At 35.1% G+C, this 27,081-nt stretch overlaps 1 protein-coding gene across 1 annotated transcript in view; it reads right to left on the reverse strand.

Moving 5' to 3' along the window:
* The window catches only part of PEX7 (peroxisomal biogenesis factor 7), a 72,499-nt gene that overhangs the window by 33,273 nt on the left and 12,145 nt on the right, over window positions 1-27,081 (reverse strand). Inside the window, exons 4-8 of the mRNA XM_074368295.1 lie at window positions 24,742-24,819; window positions 24,231-24,339; window positions 10,668-10,774; window positions 8,914-9,027; window positions 7,333-7,388 (exon numbers count right to left, since the gene is read on the reverse strand). Of these exons, the coding sequence (XP_074224396.1) occupies window positions 7,333-7,388; window positions 8,914-9,027; window positions 10,668-10,774; window positions 24,231-24,339; window positions 24,742-24,819 (464 nt within the window). The remainder of the gene's footprint in view (window positions 1-7,332; window positions 7,389-8,913; window positions 9,028-10,667; window positions 10,775-24,230; window positions 24,340-24,741; window positions 24,820-27,081) is intronic.

Here is a 27,081-nt window from a genome sequence, read left to right on the forward strand (position 1 = left end):
AATGTAAATCAAGGAATTTATATTCAATAAAGCTATCCTTTAAGCATCAAGGCTATAGAGAAATAATTTTAAATATGCAAGAGTTCCTGAGAAGCCTGTACCCATGAGCCCTTCTTGAGGAATTTACTAGAAGATAAACTTCATCAAACTAAAACATGATAAGGAAAGTTTAGCATAAAGATTGATGATGAGCATTTAATACATTTAGTTATGTATACAAGACTAAAACAAAATTGGAAACAAGAGTGGAAGAGTAATATATGATATGTATTATATGTTATATGTTGTATGTTCTAGCAAAATATAAATAAAACAATTCAATATCTGACACAAAAGGGAGGGTAAAAAAAGGAAAGCAGAATAAGCTCATTGGTTGTATATGCAATTAAGTAGGAGTTAAAATAAATGCCATTAAAAACTCACAAATCAGATAATAAATGGCTAATTTTTTTTTAAAGAGACTACTAATAAGGATAGCAGTGAATCTATATTGTTTTGGGGCCATTTAACAATATTAATTCTTCCATATTATGAAAAACTGTATGGAACCAAAATGGATAACCTAGAGGAGATGGACAAGTTTCTGGAAACATACAGTCCACCAAGACTGAATCAAGAAGAAACTGACCACTTGAACAAACCGATCACTAGAAATGAAATCAAATTAGCAAAAAAAAATCCCTACAAATAAAAGTCCAGGACCAGATGGCTTCACTGGGAAATTCTACCAAACATACAAAGAAGAACTCATACCACTTCTTCTCAAACTCTTTCAGAAGATTCAAAAAGGGGGAATACTCCCAAACTCATTCTATGAAGCCACCATCACCCTGATACCAATACCAGGCAAAGACACCATCAAAAAAGAGAATTACAGACCAATATCACTGATGCACATAGATGCCAAAATCCTTACCAAAATATTAGCAAATAGAATCCAATAGCACATAAAAAAGATTATACATCATGATCAAGTGGGGTTCATACCAAGGACACAAGGGTGGTTCAACATACGCAAATCAATCAATGTAATACATCACATCAACAACAGAAAGGACAAAACCCACATGATTATCTCAATAGATGCAGAAAAAGCTTGTGATAAAATTCAACATCCATTTATGATAAAAACTCTCACCAAAGTGGGTATAGAGGGAACATATCTAAACATAATAAAAGCTATATATGACAAACCTACAGCCAGCATAGTACTCAATGGTGAAAAACTCAAAAGCTTCCCACTAAAATCTGGGACAAGACAAGGATGCCCACTATCACCACTCCTATTCAACATATTCTTGGAAGTCCTAGCCACAGCAATCAGGCAGGAGAGAGAAATAAAAGGGATCCAGATTGGAAAAGAAGAGGTAAAACTGTCACTATATGCAGATGACATGATACTATATATAGAAAACCCTAAAAGGTCCACACAAAAACTACTAGAAATAATTGAAGAATTCAGCAAGGTAGCAAGTTACAAGATTAATGTTCAAAAATCAGTTGCATTTCTTTACATTAATAATGAATCAATAGAAAAAGAAAGTAAAGAAACAATCTCCTTTAAAATAGCACCCAAAGTAATAAAATACCTAGGAATAAATTTAACCAAGGGGGTGAAAGACTTATACATGGGAAACTATGAAACACTGATGAAGGAAATTAAGAAGACTTAAAAAAATGGAAAGATATCCCATGCTCCTGGATTGGAAGAATCAATATTGTTAAAATGGTCACACTGCCCAAGGCAATCTACAGATTTAATGCAATCCCTATCAAATTACTCAGGACATATTTCACAGAACTAGAACAAATCATAATAAAATTTACATGGAACCACAAAAGACCTAGAATTGCCAAAACATTACTGAAGAAAAAGAAAAAAGCTGGAGGATTAACTCTCCCAGACTTCAGACAATACTACAGAGCTATAGTAATCAAAACAGCATGGTATTGGTAAAAAACAGACATATGGACCAATGGAACAGAATAGAGAGCCCAGAAATGAACCCACAAACTTTTGGTCAACTCATCTTTCACAAAGGAGGCAAGAATATACAATGGAATAAAGACAGTCTCTTCAGCAAATGGTGTTGGGAAAACTGGACAGCAGCATGTAAAGCAGTGAAGCTAAAACACTCCCTTACACCATACACATAAATAAACTCAAAATGGATCAAAGACTTAAACATAAGACAAGATACAATAAACCTCCTAGAAGAAAACATAGACATAACATTATCTAACATACATCTCAAAAATGTTCTTCTAGGCAGTCTACCCAAGCAATAGAAATAAAAGCAAGAATAAACAAATGGGACCTAATGAAACTTACAAGCTTCTGCACAGCAAAGGAAATCATAAGTAAACTAAAACGATAACCTACGGAATGGGAGAAAATTTTTGCAAATGAAACCAACAAAGGCTTGATCTCCAGAATATATAAGCAACTCATACGACTTAACAAGAAAGAAACAAACAACCCAATCCAAAAACAGGCAGAAGACCTAAACAAGCAATTCTCCAAGGAAGAAATACAAATGATCAATAGGCACATGAAAAAATGCTCAGTATCACTAATTATCAGAGAAATGCAAATCACAACTACAATGAGGTATCACCTCACACCAGTCAGAATGGCCATCATTCCAAAGTCCACAAATGACAAATGCTGGAGAGGCTGTAGAGAAAAGGGAACCCTCCTACACTGCTGGTGGGAATGCAGTTTGGTGCAGCCACTGTGGAAAACAGTATGGAGATTACTCAAAAGACTAGGAATAGACTTACTATATGACCCAGTCATCCCACTCCTGGGCATATATCCAGAAGGGAAGGAACCCTACTTCAAAACGACACCTACACCCCAATGTTCACAGCAGCACTATTCACAATAGCCAAGACATAGAAGCAGCCTAAATGTCCATCAACAGATGACTGGATAAAGAAGATGTGGTATATTTATACAGTGGAATACTACTCAGCCATAAAAACCGACAACATAACGCCATTTGCAGCAACATGGATGTTCCTGGAGAATGTCATTCTAAGTGAAGTAAGCCAGAAAGAGAAAGAAAAATACCATATGAGATCGCTCATATGTGGAATCAAAAAAAAAAAAAAACAAACATAAATACAAAACAGAAAGACTTATAGACATAGAATACTAATGTGTGGTTGCCATGGGGGCAGGGGGTGGGAAGGGACAGACTGGGATTTCAAAATGTAGAACAGATAAACAAGATTATACTGTATAGCACAGGGAAATATATACAAGATCTTATGGTAACTCACAGCGAAAAAAAATGTGACAATGAATATATGTATGTTCATGTATAACTGAAAAATTGTGCTCTACACTGGAATTTGACACAACATTGTAAAATGACTATAACTCAATAAAAAATGTTAAAAAAACTGATAGAACTGCAAGAAGAAATAGACAAATCCACCAATAAATCATATATTTCAAAAACCTATCTCAACAATTGATAGGACAAGCAGAAAATCAGTAAGAATATGGAAGACTTAAACAATATTAAGAAACAAATTCACGTAATTTATGTTTATAGAACACTTCACCCAACAGCAGCAGAATATGCACTAACTTCAAGTCCACATGGAAATGTATTCCAGTCCATAAAACATCACAAAACTTAAAATGTATTCAAGTCGGAAGATGAATATTATCTGAACATAATGGAAATTAGAAAAAAGTAATAGAAATATATCAGGAAAATCCCCACACATTTGGAAACTAAAGAATAGACTTCTAAATAACACATGGGCCAAAGAAGAAATCTAATGAGAAATTAAAGTCTTTTAATTTTAATGGAAATGAAAAAACACAACACATTAATCTGTAGTGTCAGTGCAATCACAATCAAAATCTCAGCAGAGTATTTAGTTTGTTTTTTATTGTTGCTATTTGTTTTGAAGATTTTTTTTTTTTAGAAATTGAGACACTGATTCTAAAATTGGTACAGAATCATAAAGGACTTAAAATACCCAAAAGAACAAATGTGGAAGAACAAAGTTGAAAGACTATATACTACATGACTTCAAGATTTATTATAAAGCTAGTTATTAACATACACAGTATGATATTAACATAGAGATAGACAAATAGGTCAAAAGCATAGAATAAATTCCAGCATAGAATAAATAAATAAACAAAAACAAAAATAGATGCAAGTAGGGAAAATGTAGGAACTTTATGGTTTAATTTTCTTCTTATTAGATGAGAGGGAAATAAAAGTCTTGTTAAATGTTGCTTTTGTGACCTGTGGAGGAAAAAATTACTGTCTTTCAAATTGAGAAATTTGTAGCCTTGGGGTTAAGTTACTATGATGTTAAGTTACTATAGTTCAAAGGCTAAAAGGTAAAAAATTTCTTAATTAAAAGAAATGAATCAATGCAGGATGTCCAAGACTCTCAACAACTCTTCAACCAAAAGCAGTAACTCCTCTTGCCACATATTTTACATTTTAACCATCTATTAAAGATTTCCTTTAATGAAAGATTTCTACTACTAAAAAAAGTATTAGAAATTATTTATTTGATCATAATGTTTTTCATCAATAAATTTGAAACAATTAAAAAAAACAATATTAATTCTTCCAATCCATGAGCATGGAATATTTTTCCATTTATTTGTGTCTTCTTTAATTTCTTTCATTAATTTCAGTAGTTTTCAACATATATGTATTTCACTTGCTATATTAAATTTATTCCTAGGTATTTTATTCTTTTCGATGCAATTATAAATGGGATGGTTTTCTTAATTTCTCTTTCTGATAGCTCGCTATTAGTATATAGAAATGCAACTAATTTTTGTGTATTGGTTTTGTATCCTGCAACTTTTACTGAATTTGTTTATTAGTTCTAGCAGTTTTTTATGAAGTCTTTAGGGTTTTCTAGATGTAATATCATGTCATTTGCAAATAGTGACAACTTTACTTCTCCTTTTCAAATTTGGGTGCCTTTTATTTCTTTTTCTTGTCTAATTGTTCTGGGTAGAACTTCCTATATTATGTTGAATAAAAGCGGTAAGAATGGGCATCTCTGTCTTGTTCCTGATTTTAGAAGAAAAGCTTCTAGCTTTTTACTGTTGGGAATGATTGGTCTTCCAACGGCATTTTTTACAGAAATAGAACAAACAATCCTAAAATCTGTATGGAACCACAAAAGACCCTGAATAGCCAAAGTAATTTGAGAAAGAAGAACAAAGATGGAGGCTTCATGCTTCCTGACTTCAACGCATTACAAAGCTATGGTAATTGAAACTGTATGGTATTGGCATAAAACCACACAGCGATCAATGGAACAGAACAGAGAGCTCAGAAATAAACCCACACTTATATGATAAATCAATTTACAACAAAGGAGCCAAGAATAAACAACAAGGAAAAGACAGCCTTTTTAATAAATAGCATTAGAAAAATGGACAGGCACATAGAGAAGAATGAAACTGGACCATTATTTTACAACATACACAAAAATTTACTCAAAATGGATTAAAGACTTGAATGTAAGACCTGAAACCATAAAACTTCTAGAAGAACATACAGGCAGTAAGCTCCTTGACATAAGTCCTGGTGATGATTTTTTAGACCTGACACCAAAAGCGAGCAAAAACAGCAAAAAGAAACAAGTAGGACTACATCAAACTGAAAAGTTTCTGTACAGTAAAGGAAGCCAGCAACAAAATGAAAAGGCAACCTACTGAATGGGAGAAAATATTCACAAAACATATCTCTAACGAGGGACTGATATCCAAAATATATAAAGAATTTACACAACTCAACAGTGAGAAAACAAATTATCCCATTTTTAAAAGGGGCAGAAGATCTGAATAGACATTTTCCCAAAGAAGACATATAGATGGCCAATAGGTACATGAAAAGGTGCTCAACATCATTTATCTGGAAAAATGCAAATCAAAACTACAATATCACCTCAAAACTGTTAGGATGGCTATCACAAAAGGCAAGAAATAATTAAGTGTTAGCAAGAATGCGGAGAAAAGGGAATCCTTGTTGGTGGGAATGTAAAGTCATGTAGCCACTATGGAAAATAGTATAGAGGTTCCTCAAAAATTTAAAAATAGAATACCATATGATCCATCAATTCCACTTCTGGGTATTCAGCTGAAGAAAATAAAAACATTAACTCAAAAAGATACACACATCCTCATGTTTGGGCATCAGAACTGGAACTGAAGATGTAAAACCACCTTTATTTGCAGATGATATGATCATGAACTTGGAAACTCCTAAAGAATCAATAATCTTTAGATAATAGAGAAACAGGTGCTTTCAAATGTTGACACGTGGGATGGGAACGAGTATATTTCTTATGGATGGGAATTTGGTAATATCTAACAGAATCATATATATATATATATATATGTTTATATGGTTTGTGTGTGTATGTGTGTGTATATGTTTATGTACATATATGTGTGTGTGTGTGTATTTACCTTTTAATCCAGCAATCCCACTTCCAGGAGTAGACTCTGAAATTAATTCTCTAGTGATGTGAACATACATATATACAAAGTCATTTATTCATTTATAAAATATATGAAACAAGCTAAATGCCCATATATGGGAGAGTAGCTAAATAAAGTATAGCATAGCCACATAACGGAGTATTATGCAGAATGAAAAAGATCTCTATGAACTGATATACAGTGATTTCCAAACTACTTTCTGAGCATTGTAAGGTAGCAAATAGGTAAATGTATTGTGAACAATAAGAATCAGAGGTCATAAATTTGGAAAAGGAGAAAAAGTAGAATGAACCCTGTGTGGTGTGGGATTAGAAATGGGAATATGAATACAGATAGATATATTCATACATAGATACACATGTATACACACATACATACACAGTTACATATATACTATTCACAAACACACATACACTCATGCTGATTGTTTTCATCTATAACAATCTTAGCCTTAACAGCCTATAGCCTTAGCCTATAATTAAACCTGAAGAAATAAAATGTCACAGTTTTTAAAATCAAAATTTTAAAGATATTGGCTATTCAATCTATAGCATAGGAAGATATTACTCTAGGAACAACTGTCAGGAAAGGAATTTTAAATAGAGTAACCAGGCTAATCTTTAAATAGTAAAGAATTTATTCCTATATGTGGCCAGATCATAATAACAGAAAAATAAAATACTAATCCCAGGGGCAAATATTCAAATGTGCCCAGCCCGTATTATTTTTATATTAGTAAGACAAACACATTATCCTTCATAAAAGCTGCAAAGATGCAAATGCTACTTGATATTTCACACTGAAATATATCAAAAACCACTGACCTTACAGTAAAATCATAGGAGCAAGAGGCCAGCACAGAAGCATGAAATGGTGAAAACTACAAAAATCAAAAACAAAAAACTTTCTGGGGTTAACTGTAATTATAACATGCTATCTCATGTGGTCATTCTCATGAACATTATAATAAATTAAAGTTTAGTCAAGACTGTCACTTAAAATCATGCTTTTCCAAACCTTATATGCTTCAATTCAAGGCAAAAAGCTTCTAGACTTAAATACCCATCTACAGGAAAAATAGTTGTTTTCACATTCTTCAAAGAAAGTCATCTCTCAAGACTTTTAGAGTTTATTTTAGAATATTCCCAAAATGTTGTTATTCTGGAAAAATAAAATACAATTTCATATTGGCTATCCAAAAAGGAGTCCTAAAAATACAAGAGATTTAAGATACTACATATATATAATTATGTAATTTACCAATTTTATGAATACATATTATGATCGCCATTACCACAAATATCAAATAAACATTCAAATGTTAAACAATTTTAAATAATTTTCTTGTATGTATATCATAGCTAATGATATCAAGGTCAAAAACCACAAATTTAAAGACAGTATTTTATATAAATAATAAACATGCTTTAATAGGTTATGCTTTGCAATTTTATTTCTTCAGTGTTTTTCTTACCAGTGCTTGAGTGGTTATATACATATATATAATTACATTTGAATGCGCTTTATAATTTGTGAAATACTTTCACTACATTACCTACCCTATTTCATTCTCAGAAGCACAATGAAATATATGGAGAAAATATTTTTTTAACTACTAAATCCTGGGTGCCATTTTAAAAAAATAAAACAGGCACTGTTTCTCATATGTTGAATTGTAACCAGCAAAATTTAAAATATTAACCGCAATTTAGAATTTTTAAAATAGGAATAATATAATTATCTTAATGAAAAGATTAGAAAGTACATTCTTACCCTTAATGTAAAGCACAAAGAATGAAATTGGGAGATGTCTTTTAATAAGATGTTTTCCACAGTGACTTAGCAAAATTTACCTAAATAGAAGCTGGGAAACTAACTTACGTCACTTCAGAACCTGACAAAATTGGGGAGAGCAGCAGAAAGAAGTTACCTCATCCTCTGCTGTTTACAAAGTGGAAAATTTTCTATACCCTAAACTTTGTAAACATTCATACATACAATCATGCTGGGGAAAAGAGAATTAACCATCTCTCTGTATGAGTTTCAACAAAGTAAAGTGACATCCTTCCACTGAATAGAAAATTATAAAGAATATAATACTAAGAGTAAATTACTATAGTTTAAAAATATTAAAGTAATAGTAGATGGGGATGATAGAATGAGAAAAACATTTTTATTTAATTGTAAGTACTGACTGACTACATTGTTCCAACTCATTCAATAATTATTCAAATATTTTACCTAATTTTAGCTTTCAATGTTCATAATCACTAATTGGACAACAAAACCATGCATAAGAAAGAATCGATAACCCCAGCCCCTGAACACCATTTACATATACTTCATTGATGGTATTTATATCTATATTTTTGTTCTATGTATAAAAAGAAAAGATAAAAACTTACTTTCACTCTCCTAACAGCATAGGTGTGACCAAGAAGTTCAAATACTGGTTGCTGTACATTCCTCAAGTCCCAGCCTCTCAAACTACAATCAACTGCTCCCGTCACCAGCAAATTCTGAAAACAATTCAGAGAAAAGTAAACTGTGACATCTTTGTGGTTAAGCTGTACCCATTTCCTACTAGAAACCATATCTATTTCTGGTACTTATTTAATCTGAATTCAGGAGTCACTCTTGAAAAGTTATATAACAGTAGAGAAAGGAATCAAAACATACACCAAGAAGCAAAAATTAGTATGATTTGAAAAAAAGGAACTCAGTATGCTTTATGTATATGATGGAACACTATACACAACAGAAAAAGGCATAGTCTCAAACAGTACTGTAGATTTTTCAATCTACTTGTAATAGTGTTAATAAGTACATTAACATATTAAGAATTATACCTGACAAAGAAGCCCACCTTTCTCTGCAGCATGCTCTAAGTTTTACTAGGCATTAAAAGGCAAAGGGACTGCTAATTTATGAATATTTGAAAGCATGAAGGGTATAAATTAAATTTTTATATGTTTTTCTAAATCTAAATCAACCATCGTTCTCAACTCTCATTGGCCATGTCTTAATATAAAATCTAATTCTATCTGAGAATATATGCAAAAATGGTAAGTCTCCTATCTTGTCAGGTTTTACAAATTCTGCTATCTAGAACCCGAGATGAGTCCAGAGATTCTGGCTCAATAGTCCAAGAGCCAGGTCCACACTCAGCCCCATTCCACATCACCCAGAGCAGTAATTCACTGTCTGAATGTGTTGGGCTTCGATGTAAGCTTATTTGAAAAAAAAACTTCAAAGTTTTTTTTTAAATTTTAAACCACTCTCAAGTGTATATCAGTACCTTTTTAGAATTTCCAGAAGTATAACATGTAGTTCACGATTTTATTTTTCCATTTGGAAAATTCATTTATGATGAGTGAGTTTTGAACTATAGTCATCAGCACTGAAAATTTTACTAAAATCAAGTATTATTATTGAATTATGTATTACATTTTCTTTTAATCTATTTTCTTTTTATTTAAAGAACTCAGTCAATGCAATGTTCTCTTTTGGTAATTAATTTAAAATTGGGGGGAAAAAAGGTATATGTTATACTTATTTGTCATAGTCAACAGACCATTCCAGGTACACGAATGTACTTAAACAGCATATCAACACATATTTAATCCATTTCTATATCTAATTCTTATACTTATATGGTTAGCTAAAGCTTTGCAAAAGGTTATAAATGGACACTACTATCTTAAAGAAGCATGAAGCCTGGTTAGGCTTACAAGGGAAACAGAAAATTTTAAAAACTAATGGACCGTCAAATTAAAAATCAAGTTGCAAATAGTTCAGCAGCCTCACTAGCAAAGTGAACAAGAAATGAAAGCAAAAGCTGATACAAATGCACAGGGTTAAGAGCAATAAAGAAAAAAAATTACATAAATTGTAAAGCAGTTTCCCAAACAAACAAGTAAGGCTGCACTGTTGAACTTTGAGAATTTCTGTTTCTTATTCTGCTTGTTTTATGTCCACTTAAATCCAATTAATGCTAATGCAGGTCACTCACAATCATCAATTAGAAATGAAAGGGATTGAATTTAACTTAATGGTCCATAAACACTACCAAAGGCCACATAAACAAAGATAAATAAAATCTAAAACATCTCAACATTAGGGAGGGCTTGGCAACTCAGGACAGAGCCAGACAGGGTACCTCATTATATTTGCACCAGTCACAACTCAAAATTTCTGCCTGATGGGCTGGAACCACAATTCTGACTCCAGTTGCCTTCACGTCCCAAATTCTCAGAGTCTGATCACCTGGTGAAAGAGGAAGATGATCACTTTCCATAACGCCACTTGGATGTTCAGTATCCATGATGATGACGAGTCAAGGGAAAACATACCACTTTCACTGCCAGGAGACTTCCATCCATATATCAAATATACAGATACACTGTTTTTATACTATAATAATGCATAAGAATTACTAAAAGTGATGAACTACAGAAAAATAAGGCAACATGATAATGATCTTAGATCTACTCAAAGCAGGAAAATCTGAATCTCACACTGAGACAAGCCCAGCAATGACTGAAAACATACCCAATGCATTTTTCTTCAGGATAGGAAAAGGCCCTGAAAATCCTTGATTCTTGAAAATAAAGTTAAGCACCCAATACCAGCATGTACCACAAGAAATAAAATGGTAACAGTTTTACAGTTAAATGTGAGCAAAGTCTACCAAGTCAAAATGGGTATTTTGAAATCTCAGCTTTTACATTTATTTTATTTTAATAGGCCATCCAAATGTATATTTTTCACCTTGGAAAAAAAGTTGAGGAAATTTAAGGATTATACTTTGAATTATTACAAAAATGATTTATATCACATAGCTGCACAAAGTCAACCCTGATTGTTTTATATGCTGTTTGCCTTCAATTTTGTAAACTATGAGGAAATGACAAAATGATCAGATGAAAAACCCAGAATATATGTGTATCTACATCAAAAGTAAATTACAAACAATAACTGATTATGCAAGAAAGCTAGTTCAGCTTAATGAAAAAAAAAAAGTCTGCGGTGTGATGGTAGTCATGATCTTGATTCCATTTAGTAGTTGTGTGACTCTGTACAAGTTACACAGTGTCTCTGAGACTGATTCCTCATCCCTAAAAAAGAAACAGAATGCCTACATGCAGGATGGCGCAAGACTTTAGTGTAACAAAGTTTCTGCAAAGCACAAATACGGTCTCTAGCACATGGTAGATACTCTAATATATGGTAAATAAAAATGCTCAATTTTAAAAGTTTCCTTTGGTTATCTGCACATATTTTCCTAGAGTCCCAATTCTAAATCATAGGTCATTTAACTAAATTCAACAACTTTTGACAATGTTTTTCTGATTTCTTTGCAAGTTGCTTAAGAAAGATAAAAATTAAATTGCTGGTGGTAATGAAATGCAGAGGTTAAGAATGGGGGCTTTGGAGTTCCAGAGCTTGGTTCTAATTCAGCTCAATCATTTAGTAGCTTTTCATGTCTAGTCAAGTTACTTAACATCCCAGATTCTCATGTTCCTTACCTATAATAAAACACCTGCCTTAAATCGACTCACAGAGAACAAACTAGTGGTTACCAGTGGAGCGGGGGGAGGCAGGGTTGGTACAAAACAGGGGTAGGGGATTAAGATGTACAAACGACTAGGTATAAAATAAAATACGAGGATATATTATAAAACATGAGGAATATAGCCAAGATTTTATAATAACTATAAATGGAGTATAACCTTTAAAAATTGTGAATCACTATATTGTACAACTGTAATTTATGTAATATTATATGTGAACCATTCTTCAATAAAAACAAACAAGACCCCCCAAAAACAACAACAACAAAACTCTGCCTTATAAAGTTGAAATGAGATAAATTTTTTAAAAAATAGATTAAAATAACAAAACATACCCATGATTAGAAATCATTCCTATCCCTATTAATAACAAATAATAACTCGTATTTATTGAGTGCTTCCTATATGCCAAATGCTGGTCTAAGCATTTTATATGTATAGTTGGCCCTCCATACCCATAGGTTCTGAATCTGTGGATTCAACCAACCATGAACAGAAAATATTTGAGAAAGAAAAATTCCAGAAAGCTCCAAAAAGCAAAACTTGAATTTGCTGTGCTGGCAACTATTTACACAGAATTTATGTTGTATTTACAACTATTTACATAGCATTTACATTGTGTTAGGTATTATAAATAATTTAGGGATGATTTAAAGTACCGGAGGATGTGCATAGGTTATATGCAAATACGATGACAATTTATATAAGAGACTTGAGCATCCAGGGATCTCGGTAATCAGGGAGGATCCTGGAAAAAATCCTCGACAGATACCAAGGGACAAATATATTAACTTTTTAAAAACATCACAGCAAATGATGTAGAACTTTTGATAATATAAAAAGTAATTCCTGTGGTAATTACAAATGAGGAAACTGAAACATACGGAAATAAAGTAACTTGCCAAGATAGCAAGCGATGGAATCAGGACCTGGAACCGGAACCCAGGCAGGCCACCTGGTTCCCCAGCCCGAGTGAACTACGACTACACTATGCTGCTTCCTAATGTTGCTGGAGGAAAAGCACCACATAATCAATGTTGGCTGAGTCTTGTGGAATTATTCTTTCAATTTATATATTAGCTCTTTCTATAAACTGGGGAAATTTTTAATCACACACATACACACACACACACACACAAACACACGACAGTCTGTCACATTTGCTCCAGAGTTACTTTAGAGGTAAAGGTAATAAAAGGTAATAAACACAACAAATAAAGTTGAAACCTCTATTGTATTTCCAATCCCATTCCCCATCCTCCTTGCCCAGAGGCCACCACAGTGATGGACTCTGGTGTACATCCCTGTAGTGTGTTTTGCTACTACTTTTACTACATTTTTATAGATTCATAAATAGGTGCTTTTGTCTTGTGTGTGAGATACAAAGACTTTTTAAAATTGGGGGGGGGGTAATTAGGTTTATTTATTTATTTATTTATTAAAAAAAAATTTTAATGGAGGTTCTAGGGATTGAACCGAGGACCTAATGCATGCTAAGCACATACTCTACCACTGAGCTATACCCTCCCCTAAATATTTTCTTAATTTAAAAACACCCCGACAACTACTCTTAATTCTCAACTTAGTGATACGGTAATGCAGTTTGATGGGGTTTTTTGAAAAACTAAAATAAAATATAAAAACACCATCCTCCCTACTTTACAAAAGGTTGAAAACCACTCTAATGAAAGAGAGTAACTAACATCTTGAATCTGGCTAGGGATGGTGAGGATGAGAGGGAGTGATGAGCTTGAAAGTACCAATAGAAACTGTTCAGAATTGGTACAGACTAGAGCTCCAAAAATTTCAGGGGTCCTAATTATAATCACTCTGACTATAGTCTAGCCACCAGTCAGTAGCATTTGTTTCAGAATTCTAAGCAGCTTTGATAAAATGATCTTTCATGACCTCCCCTAAACTTCAGTGTTTAAAGCAGGGTGATGTGGATGTCTGGAGCTTGGTCAGCCCAGCAATAGCCTTCTAGGAACAACATCTTCTTTTCACCATGTGATTCTAGAAAGATCTATGGCTCAACACAGCTGACTGGCCAAGGACAGGTGTAAGCAAGGCCAGTCACAGTATCTCATTCTCTGTCCCTACCACAGCTGGACGGGTCAAAAGTAGGTACTTGGAATTTTTCTGACCTATCACTGAAAGAATGATAGCAGTCTCTCTCTCATAGCAGAATTCACAAGTTATAAAATTGAGGGGCTGCTGGTGGTCATGTGTTTCGCCGTAAGGAGAAAGCTGGCCTGCAGAGTCAAATCAACAAGTGGAGAAAAGTCCAGATTAGAGACAGAGAATGTGTCCTGGGGCCATTCAAGCACCCCTTCCCCTTCTGGGATTGCTTTTCAATAAATTCTACAAAGACCTGAGATTGAGCAAGTTCTACCATCTGTAGGCAAAGGCGATCATTGTGGAGATAGTGAATGGGATTCACCTGAAGCTTCAGAGTTAAAAAGTCTAGCTCCAGAGAAGAACATTTGATTCAGCACAAGGTGTCAACTGAAACACAGGAAATACCTACATGATATATACTAGCTCTCAAAAGCATATATTTCATATCAGGTCTGAAACTGCAAAGCCTGTTAGAACCATGACTACAGCACTGTTTAAAGTTCAATGAGCTTGAGTTCATCCTAGTAATTATATTTCTAACAATTACACTTTATGGGTGTGTGAATGATTTAAAGTACCAAAACACTACAATAAATGTGGACTAGGAGATTAAGAAGTAACTGTTATTCTAGCAACAATATGGGTGAATCTCACAAAACATAAGGTTGAGCAAAAGAAACCAGACTTGAAAACGCAAAAACAGGTAACATTCATCTCTGCTATTTGGAGGCAGGACAGTGGTCAGCCTTGAGTAGGGGGTGGAGTAATGTAATGACTGGAAGGATGCTGGGGGGCCCTCTGGGAATGCTATTTCTTGGCCTGGGTGCTGGTACACAGCTGCATTCATTGTGTTGTACACTTAAGATTATGCCCTGTCCTGTATGTCTCTTATATACTCAATGAAAGGTTAAGCAACCACAACAAAGACTGGACGGATGCCTATTTCAAATTTCTCTGGGACAACATTTTGGTTCCTCATCAGAATATTCAAGCTACATTTTTTAAAAAGACCATGGCTTAGGTCGTCCCCTCTTGTAGTTAATGCAAAGGGCACAAAGAAGCGAGAACTGCTCTGGAGGAGCTGAGAATTCCACTTGTGCTACACATGGTGGGCTCATCACCCGCATCACTTTGTTTTCCAGGTAGGAGAGGGACCTTCTGGCCAACTGGTACCATGACTCATTCAACTCTTTTAGCCACCAGGACATCCATATTTATATTGTTTTTTTAATTGCATTTTCCAGACAACTGGCCTTTCATTGTCAGCCAGACGTTTATCAGGGCCCTGTGACAGTGCCACAGACCCACCTGCATTACCAGCTTCTCTTATCAGTTGCAGACCTGCCACTGGCAGCAGAACCAGTGGATTTAAGTACATAATATGGAACAGGAAGTGCTAGCTACAACTATGTCCAGCCTTAAGAGGAAGTTGGGTGAGGAGAATGAGAGTAAACTGAGTCTGAAACTGTGAAGTGAAATGAGTAGCAAAAGGATGCATGTTGGGCCCAAATAATTTAATTTATTTGAAATGCCAGATGCCTATCAGATGTAATGTGACTTTTTTTTTAATAGAGTAGAATGAGGATTTTTTGACTACAGGACCCCACACATTCAGGCATGGCTATGATTTATGCAATTACATGGAGTCTGTACTAGCAATAATTTAGTTTTCATGATTCAAAAGAAAGGTTATTTCATATTAATCCTCTTTATGTAAAGAGCTCAAATAGTCTTCCCTTCCATCTCATATACTTTAGAAATAGGAATTCTGTACTAATTCAGCTTTCATGAACTAAACAGAACCAATGTCCTTAAGAGAACTCTAATAAGGAAGACCTAAAGCTCAAGAAACTTCTCCCTTTTTGGTCTGTCTTAACTTAGCTAATGATAAATTTAATTCCAGATTTGCAAATTCCATACAACTTTGAAGGTGACTAAATTCCTGGAAAAACTTAAATGCTATATTCTCAGGTATTATCTTAAAATATAAACTGTTACAAACAGTTGAATGACATAATTGGCTATACGTGTGCCACAGGATGAGGCATAAAACTACATCTTGATTGCCTAGCATATAAGCTTCTACTATTTGTAATATTCTTAAAAACAAACATTTTACAACTTTGGGTCCCACAACCATGAATTTTTCAGTTGAGATGATTTTACGCAAAGATTACAGTATGTTTTATAGTAAGTTCCTGTCTGTAAGCAAGAAGACAAAGTAAGAGAATTAATTGAGAACAACCATAAATAACTCAAGCTGTAATTGACAAAACTGAGGGAAAAAACTGAGTTCTCAATCTAAAGAAACCACTTCCTCACAGAGCTCAGCACTGAAACCATTTTGTGGTTTTAAAAAAGAGATGAGTATATTTCTATGAAAACAAACATGCAACTTCTATTACATCAGCAGAAATAAGCTATTCATTTGGCATCTCAAACAGAGCTACACCACAGATTTGTACAGTGCTTTCCAAATCAGGCTGATCGACTAGATTCCACTGCCGTGATTAAAAAATATACCCCTCAGAGGTATCTGACTCAGTAGGACTAAGATGAAGGACAGAATTCTCCTGTTTTTTCAGCTCCCCCAATAACTCTGATGGTTAGCCAGGTTTCAGGACCACTGGACTAGTACGTTATTACACAACCAGGCATTCCAGATTCTACCTGGAGCAAGTTACTCAAAAACTCTGTTCTCAGAGTTTTAGTTCTCAGATATATGCTATTTACTCTTACAGAACATACATGTGCAAATGCCATTCAGATGTCCCTTAAATATGCCCTGTTCTTTCCACATCCTGTCCTTTTGCTTCCCACGACTTACCTCTTAACTCTTAATTGTTCAGAAGGTAGCAGTTTAAACACTGTTTCCTCAGGAAATCTTCCCTGACCAGCCAACTTTGGCAAACTCAAGGATCCTTGGTTACACTTCCAAAGAATTCTGAGCACATACATTAATAATAAGAGGAGCCATTCACAGTGCCCTTACCTTTTGCTTATATTAACTCACTTAATCTTCTAGAAAACCCTACGACACATGTACTATTATCACCCTTATTTTTTATTTGATTTTTTTAATGGAGGTTTTGGGGACTGAACCCTGGGCCTCGTGCATGCTAAGCATGTACTTGCTCTTCCAGGAGCTATACCTGCCCACCCCTCCATCATCCTTATTTTTGAAATGAGGAGTGAAGAGACAGAGACTGAGTAGCACGACCAGATTCAGTAACAGTGGTGAACACGGCATCTGATTGCAGGGACAAGGAGTCTGGAGCTAGACTCCCTGCAGTCAGATGCCGCTTTCACCCCCTTAAGCTTCAGCGCTTACCCCAACTTGGACTGTATCACAAACCCACTTTCCACAGCGTGGAAGAAAAACTTTAAATCTTTTCAATTTTAGTAAGTGGGTTAATATTGGAAAATCATCATGAAGAAATAGTTAGGAAAATGTCAAATGCTTGATAAATAAACCCTCTAATAAGCTTCCAGAACCATAAAAGCCGGCAGAAAATGGCTTTAATGTATTCAATTTTTTTAAAGGAACATAGGTTATAGCTCAGAGGTCAAGTGCTTGCTTTTTGTTGAATCCCTTTCTGATTTATTTTAAGCCTTGAATGTTCAGACAATTCAGTTAATATTGGCCCCCTAGAACATATGCACCTATGTCTGGATAACCAGGATTCTCAGATTCCATTCTCAGTATATGCAGTTTGGGTACCACGGTCTCTCCCATTTCCCCTTCCCAACTGCAGGAGCTAAGCCAGGTCCACGCCAATCAACACATTACAACCTCCTCTCCCAGGCACAGTGATTAGTTTAGGAACATCCACACGGGCCATCAGAGCTGATGAGAGAAGAGGAAACTTTCCTAGATGTCTGAAAAGGAATCTCTCACTTTTTCCTACTGGACAGAAACAAGAAAGGATGTAGAGGGTGGAGCTACTGCCATCTTGCTGTCACCTGGTACCTGATACTGAAACCAACTTAACAGAACACAGAACAAAAACCAAGAACATTCTTTGAGCTCTACATGCAGGCAGGTGTACACAGACAGATGTAATTCTGGATATTTCAACCATGTGAGCAAATAAGTTATCTTCTTCCTTAAGGCAGTGTGGGTCAGAATTTCTCTCACTTTCAACCAAAGACATCCTGGCTGATATGACCCACCATTTACATTTCTTTCTCATATAACACATGAAGGTAATGTCATTAAACAGTCGTTTTTTCCATTAAAGCAAATGGACATTCTGTTGATAAAAGACTTTTTATATACTCTCTATTTATAAAGTACAGAGAGTTAAGTTTTGTGATCATACTGTTAACTCTCTAGACACAATTAATCTTTTTCTGCTATTCAGTCTCAAGCACTGAATATTCTACATATAACATCCAGAGTAAATATTATGTATACCAGGCTACACAAAAGGCCAATGAAAGACAAAGAGGTATGTATGACTCAGCCCAAATAAAGGGCTACTATAAACAATTCTGCCTGACATTTAAATAAATGCAGCTGCTATCAGTTCATGGTTTTGTCACTATCATATTTTACATTTGGTCATGGTCATTAAAAGAACAATTAAAAATAAATGAAGACAATTTTAGGATTTTAAATAATAATATAAATTAACAAAATTACATACAATAGTAAGGGAAAGGAATTTTTAAAAATCTGTCAGTAATTCAAGGAGTTTTACTTACTGACAGTTTTCCAAATATGTAAAATTATACTCCTTATTAATTCCAGTTTGTTATGAATGCTGCCAATTAGAACTCCCAGCAGACATGTCTTCATGTTTCACTAGAAGGGAAGTATGTTTCAGTTCATTCAGAAGATGGATCTACTCCATACGACTAATTCCTTCCAGGGTTTGAAATGAATCCTTTGAAACTGTAGGATGTAAGGCCAAACTGTAGGATAAAAGGCCCTAAGAAAATGATGCTAATGTCAAACTAATTTATATCCTTACAAGAATTTTAATTGAACCTGTACTAATAGTCTCTGTATTAGGGCTCTTTACCAATTGTAGAATTATAACCATTATGCTGAACTGCAGTCATCTTACAGATTTGATTCACTATCAACATGAAACACATTAGCATTTACCTAAATTAAAAGCATAATAATGACTAACGCAAGTTATATATGCAGGCAAAAGGGTTAGTTAATTCAAACGAGTGTATTAATATTGCTATCATTTACTTAATATACACCCAGCCTTATGGTTAGCTGTGCCACAGAAAAATTGAAAAAGAAGAAATTTAAGCTTGGAAAAGGAAATATGACAAGGAAAATATATTACTAGACCCATCTTTAAAGACTTTATATTTTGAAAAAGATTTTATTCAGGTTATGGATCAAAAAACTATGACTTACACAACTTAGAAATTATAAAAATAATAGTAATAATTTTATAAGTGTATCTTTCTTCATTCTAGAAAACAATGCTATTAAATTCTAACCAGTGAACAAAACATTTTGTGAATTAACTGAACATCTATACACTGAAGTTACTATTATTCACCATTATCCTAGGATCTAAAAAAGTTGCTTAATCATTAAAAAACAGACATATTTGTCTGTTCACAATGTACCTGAAGGTTTCCACGTCTGAGTTTCTCCAACCTTATAATAGTTCAGAACTCAGGGACATCTGGTCATTTTTAATTTTTAGAATTAAAAAACATAATAAACAAATGGAAAGGATTTCTGTGACATTCGATTTCCAGTGGAACTCACTCAACATAACTCAATCTCAGGGCACTGATAGAGTTTATTCGCAAGAAAGGAACAACTATCCTACCGACTGCTGGTCTTCAGATGCTGGGGAACTAAACAAGGAGACAACACAGGAAGCACTCCCCGCTCCCCTGCTACTGTCTTCTCTCCTTCCCTAAGCAACCAGACTGTGCAAAAAAGCTTCAATTCCTTGATCACTCCTTAAGACTTATACCTGGGGTCAGCAAACATTTTCTGTAAAGGGCTCAACAGTCAGTATTACTGGTTTTGAGTGCCATTCTGTCTCAGTCATAACTACTCAACTCTGCCACTAGTGTGATAACAGCTATAGACAGACAATATGCAAATGTATGGGCATGACTGTGTTCCAATAAAACTTTATTTACACAAACTGTCAGTGGGTCATTTTGATTTGAGGGCAGTAGTTTGCCAACCTGAGCTCTAGTCTAAAGTTGCTTCTATTTGGTCTTTCCTGGGTGCTCTGATTTACTGCAGTGGCTTTAGTTCCCATTTATGAGCCAGTAACACAATTTTTAATCATAAGGCCTGATTTCTCAGCTCCAAACTCAACCTGTTCTTGACAACTCCATACGTGTGTCCCACAGGCTCGATGTGCTCTATAACAAATTCAAAGTCTTCTCTTTCAAATGTATTCCTTATCTCAGTTATGACATTACCATGCCTGAATTTGTCCTTGCCAGGAATCTAGGACTTATTCTTCACTCATCCCTCTCTCACCTTTCACATCTTATAAAATCATCTCAAAATATCACTCAAAGCAGCCTACTTTCTTCCGCCCCTTCTGCCACCATCCTTATCCATGCCTTCATCTCTCTCTAAATTGGCCTCCCTGCATCCACTCCAGCTCACCTCCAAACTGCTCTCCATATGACAGCCAAAGTGAGTCTTTAAAAATGCAAGCACAATCATATCACCCCCGGCTTAAACCTCTTCAATGCCATCCCACTGTCCACAGGATAAAATCTAGACTCTTGAATCCAGCCCTCAAGGTGTGATCTGAGCCCCTGCCCATGATCCCAACCTCATTTTTGCTACCCTTTCCTCTTAGACAACAGCCCCTCTGGCCCTCTTCCAGTTTCTCAAATGCATCAAGTTCTTACTTTTGAATATCCTGTTCTCTCTGCCTGGAATTTTCTCTCTTGTTATGCTACCCAAGACCTTTCACTTCTCACTGAGCCAACTCCTTATTCATCTTAAATGAAAGCCAGAAACCTCAAATCAAGCAAAAAATTAAGTTTTGACTACCAAAACATTTCAGTGCTTATATAATAAAAACTAAAATTAAATGAATACGTTAAAAGACAGAAAAAGTGGGAAAATATTTGTAACAGATTTAAGAGACAGAAAACTAATTCCTAAATATAGAAAGAGCTCATACATCAATACAGAAAAACAACAACAAAGAGCTCTCAGTAGAAAAAATGGGCCGAAGACATGAACATATGACTCACAAAAGAACTGTGGTACCCAACTGACGTACAGAAAGTATTCACTACCCCTAGTAATCAAATATGTAAATCAAAACAACAATTAGATCTCATTTTTCACTCATCAAATTGGCAAACATCTAAAAGATTGAGGAGACACATCTGTTAACCATTTCAAGGTTCGAACCTTAAAATAACTGTCACCTTGACACGATCAGAATTCTCATTATCAGAATAAACTGACATCATGGAGACTGGGAAGGCTGCTGTTATTGTTCTGTCTAATCTATAAGGTGTTGCTGCCCTGAAATAAACACATTTGAAAATAATTAGTGTCATACTGATTATTTTTATGTGTACATTCCCCCCAAAAGGGCTAATTTAGTAATTCCTCACTGGAATGCCCTGAGCAGATATCAGTTTCTCCTTCCTAGTACATGTCTCTGGAGGCAGGTGACAGTGGCTCGAGGAAGCAGCCTTACAAGAGGATCTGTGCCCCTGCTCACCCCATCTAAACTGCTCACCTTTGTCTGATTTCTACACTTTTTACAGTATTAATGGCACTCAATACATCACGCAAATTATCTAATAGAAAAGTGAAGCAATATATATTAAAGAATTAGAGTGTTTAGGAAGAAAACGGTATTCAGAAAGCTTTCTTTAGCCAAAAGTTTACCGGCAGTATATTAAATAAAAGAAACATGCTGCACCTCTTTTTCCATGTTAGATTTGTTTTAATTTCATAAACCTAAATATATAAGTTCATATGTGTATAGTTCATAAAATATAGTTGGTGGATGTTCTTTTTCCATCAAGTTTATTTAAAACTATAGTCTAAGAATTCTTTCTGAATGGTAGTATGATTCACTTAATTCAGCTGTAATACTGGAATATGGCTACTAAGAAATAATACGGCTATAATAACAATGTTTTCAATGAGGAAAATAAATCTGAAAATAAAGAGATTTTCTGACTCAAAAATCACAAAATTATTGTCCTGTACAAAATTCAACAACAGCAAAGGTTTTATAGCTATAAGCATGTAAAACTTAACATCACTAAGCAAATTCAGCCTTTGAAGATATCTGACATTTTCCCTCAAGAGATTCCATTAATATTTCTAATTTTTGTACATATATTCTGGAAAAAGCATAAGAGTTTTTATGAGGAATACAAGAAAATGTTAACAGTGGTCCCACAGGAGGAGGGGAAGGCGTACTCACTTTTTATTTGGCACGTTTCTGTGTTGTTTGAATTTCCGTACCATGTATACGGTTAAATAGGAATAATTTGCGATATTATTTCTGTTTTTACTTCATAAATTTATTTTGAAAGTTATAAAAACAGCAAGAAATAAAGAGTGCTGACATTATTTTGTCAATCACCACAAATATTTATGATTAATTAACACGTGTTACACATTCTTATAACTGTTACACAGATTTAGCAACCTTTGTTCTGATAAACAAACCAAAGACAAAGCCATTTAAGCAAAGCAGCTCAGTGGCTAATAAAAAGAGCTAGACTGGTTTCCAACTCTGAAAGACTGGTAACTGGTTATGATCTGCCCAAGACAGGCCATTAATCATTAATTAATCATTAATTAAACCACACTTGTTCATTAATAGTCGTGCTTGTAAAATTCACATTACAAAAAGTCATGGGGTGGCAGATATTACAACGTCACTAAGAATTAATATTCCATATTCTTAACCACGTGAATATAACTCTGAATGCCTTCCAACAGTGTCCCCACTGGAAATGAGTCTACTTTCTAACCACAGGCAGAAAGGGAGCACTCTCCTTGCTGACTCAGCTTCTTCCCCCCATCACCCTCTGGGAGGACCGCACCATTGAACCTGTTGGTGTAAAGTCAGGACAACAGAAGGGTGACAGGCTAGACTGGTGGAAAGAAAAGGTAAAAGGGTGAACGTACAAGGGCTCTGAAGGCAGAGCTGCAGGGTGTAGAAGAAGGCAAAGTGACAAGGAGCAGCCAGGGGTAGGTGAAGACGAGGACAGCTATTTAAATGACCATTTGGCAGGAAGACCAGGCTGCTTTAAATGGCACCACAGAGAAACTAAGCAAAGTTTCTCTACCAATCATATATGAGTTAGATTGTTCAGATAATACATGATTTTTGAATCGGCCAATAAACCAGATTTGTAAATCTTTATGCAAACAGTACAAAGTGTAATTTTTAAATTTCTATAAAATGACTTTACAAAAAAAATAGACATATAAATGTAAGTATCTACTTTATCTTAGAATTACTGACATAAATCAAAAGCAAATGGTAAGAAAAAAAGATCATATCAAACACATTCTTGCTATGGCTTAGTGGCAAAGAACTAAAGAGAATATCCCTAAAAAGATAGTAAATATCGAGCAAAGGTGGTTGACTATGTGCTAGACATTTTACGTGTTTCCTTATTTCGCCCTCACAACAACCCCATAAATTAGACATTCGTAGGCCCACATCACTGAAGAGAAAACTCACCACATCACCTTTAGGCCCTGAGGCCCCACAACCAGCCACTGAAGAGTTTCCAAATTCAATCAAGTCTGATGCCAAAGCCCTCACTCTGTCCCTTACCTCTTTGTACCTTATCTCTAATCTCACCAAAAAGGAACATGTTAAATCAAGTGGTTGTAACTGCTAAAAAGTAACCTGGGCCTGACTAATTCTTGTCCAGTGGCTGGGAAACAATGAAATTGTCTAAGGAGTACAAGCAGGAATGTTGTCTTTTCTCCTTTGAATTTAAGGTACACAGCGCCACCTACTGGGGAAAGAAAGGCCACCATTCCCTACAAATAAGGCTTCAGGTAAATCACTCACCTGAAGCTGAAGCAAAACAACCAGGGATGTGGGGAGACCAGATTGTGCTATAAATGACACTTTCGTGGCCTCTAAAGGTGCACAGAGAGTTTCCAACGGTTGGATCCCACTAAAAATAAATGAATAGATCAAGAACTTAAGAGGTAAATTCAAATTTATGCCTTTATATATAATATATATATATCATATATATGTATTTATATACATACACACACAATATACATATATATGTCAAGGAATTCTTTAAAGTCTATTTTTATATGAAGTAAGATGGTACTTAAGGGGCCAAAATAATTAATGCTGAGCTAATTATTAGTTTAAAAGCTAAAAGATTAGAAAATTTAAAATTCTAATAAATGCTTTAGTATATTTTGCAAAGAAAATTCGCTGTCTAACTGAAAATTCGCTGTCTAACTGTCTAACTACAGAAGTATGTTCTAGAAAAGAAAAAACTTCAGTGGAGGCTTTGGGAAGGAAGTATTTGGTTTTTAATACAATAATGCTGACATACCAGTTTGACAGTTTGATCCCATGAGCCAGACACCACAAGCTGTTCACCTCTGGTCTGGCTCCAGTCAACACTGTACACCTAAAAACATTTTAAAGTGTTATTTAGAAAGCCAGAGAGCATCAAGTTCAATATTATATTTTATCTGTTTATAATAGTGATAGTCAGTTAGAACAACTAGTTCACTGAATTGAAACATTAAATAAATCCTATAAATCTCAACGTGATGTCTGAGCAAGGGAAAGGTCATCTTGTCCATTCCTCCGGACTCATCCCTAACAGCTAAGACTCCATTCAACCTTAGTAGAATTTGACAGAAAATTTCCAAACCATCTTTGCTAAAACAAATTATACAGATTTTTCAACCTACTGACAAATCACTGTTTGCAGCGCCCTGAAGAAATGTCAAAGCAGATTAGCAAGTTAGTAATCTAAAAAAGCTTGCGAGGTCAATGTTTATCAGAAGGCATTAAAATTCAATTAATAACCCTCTCTGGCCTTTCTAGGAAAAAGCTTACAGAAACGAGATGATCCTTTCAGATCTCTTGGTAAACAGCTTTAGTTATCCAATGCTGCTCTCAGTAAACCACTTCAAATGAATTCTCTGAAAATGTATGGAAGTATTTTAAATTCTGTTATTTTATACAACAGATTTATATACAGATCACTACTGTAAGCTAAGTTCAACAAAATATGTGCAATAAGTAGTCCTGCCATGGACCTGAGCGTATGCCATTAAATGTGATCGGCCAGCAGGCTATTTTGAATTTAAAAACTATAACTACTGCATTTGCGTAGGAAGTATGAGAGTCTGGGGTTTATTGTGGCTTCACTGTGGGTTACCTGTTCTCCGCAGCCTAGTGTTATGTCTAGCCATGTTGAAGCCTGAGTTTAAAATAAAAAAAATCAGTAATACTGATTCTGTCTACTTAAAAATTATGACAGTTTGTTCATCAGAGATTTTTTTGCATTAATTTTGATTTTTTTAAAAAATACTGCATTGAGATTATCTTGACTACTAAGTTTGGGGGTCCCCTATAAATGATGTACCCACAGTGAGTGCTTCAGTAACCCCACCCAAGTCCCGACCCTGCCACTGCCCATATTCCTACAAAAGAGAGAAGAACAGCTGGAACACTAAAGAAATCACAATCCAGCAACAGAGAGCAGCTCATAAAGTATATAGAAGGGTCAGCAAAATCCAAAGAGCTGCTGCGGCCACCTGTCACTTATGGATATAAAAAGACAGGTTTGGAAGCAATCAATCTTGAGACCTAAAGAGCCTGATTTTATCCTCTAGGACAGGACTTAGCAAACTTCTTCTGTAAAGGGCCATGTAAATATTTTAGGTTTATGGGCCATTTGTCTCTGTCACAACTAATAAATTCAGTCTTGTAGACCACAAAAAGTAACCACAGAGGATGCTTAATAAATAGGCATGGCTGTGTACCAATAAAACTTTATTTACAAATCAGACAGTGGGCTGGGTTTGGATCTGACCCACAAGTAGTAATGGGCCAGTGAGCTGATGTGAACAGTCCAAAATAATCACAATAGGAAATCTTTACTGTGTTGAGCACCTACTGTATGCTAGCTGTTGTCATAATTAGTTTAGCTCATTTAATCTTCATTTCTATGAAGTAGATACTGTGCCAAGGCCCAAACTGGTTAAGTAATTTGTCCAAATTTCCAAAGCTAGTAAGTTGCAGAGCTGAAATCTGAACCAGGGCAGCCTAATCACAGAGTTCACCCTTAATCACTCTGCTAGGCTATCTCTACAACATGCTGTGTGAAGGCACTTTTGAAATGGACATTTTCAGTGATCTTGGGCTTCGATATAAAGGAAATAAAACCCTGCCCGTGTTGCTACTGCCCTTCAATGGAGCTCCATGTGGGCCAATTCCATTTTGTTTCTATGAATTATCCATATCCAAGAACGTAAAGCCTCTACCCACTTGGTGAACTCCTGCTCATCAGTCAAGACTCGGTCCCTTCACATCCTTTATGGAATAAGCTTCTCCTGCCAAACCCCTCAAACATCGAGGAGTTAAATGCTTCCTTCTGTGCATTGGACAGTATCTTCACCTACTTCTAGTTCAGCATTTACCAAATTTTACTAAATTTAACGTTAAATAACTGCCATCCCTGCTAGAGCTTGGAAGATCATCATAAACAAAACCGCCTTGTTTATGCTCAATGCAACAGAATGGGCACTCAATAAATGTGAGTTAAAGTGATTTAACCAACCAAATTTATCTTCACAACCTGCACTGCTGCCAAGTAGTTATAAAGAGCTGCTGCCTTCATTTTAGAGGATAACTGAACAAATGCAGCTAAAAACTA

Source organism: Camelus bactrianus, chromosome 8 (genome assembly GCF_048773025.1).
Source record: "Camelus bactrianus isolate YW-2024 breed Bactrian camel chromosome 8, ASM4877302v1, whole genome shotgun sequence".
NCBI lineage: Eukaryota > Metazoa > Chordata > Mammalia > Artiodactyla > Camelidae > Camelus > Camelus bactrianus.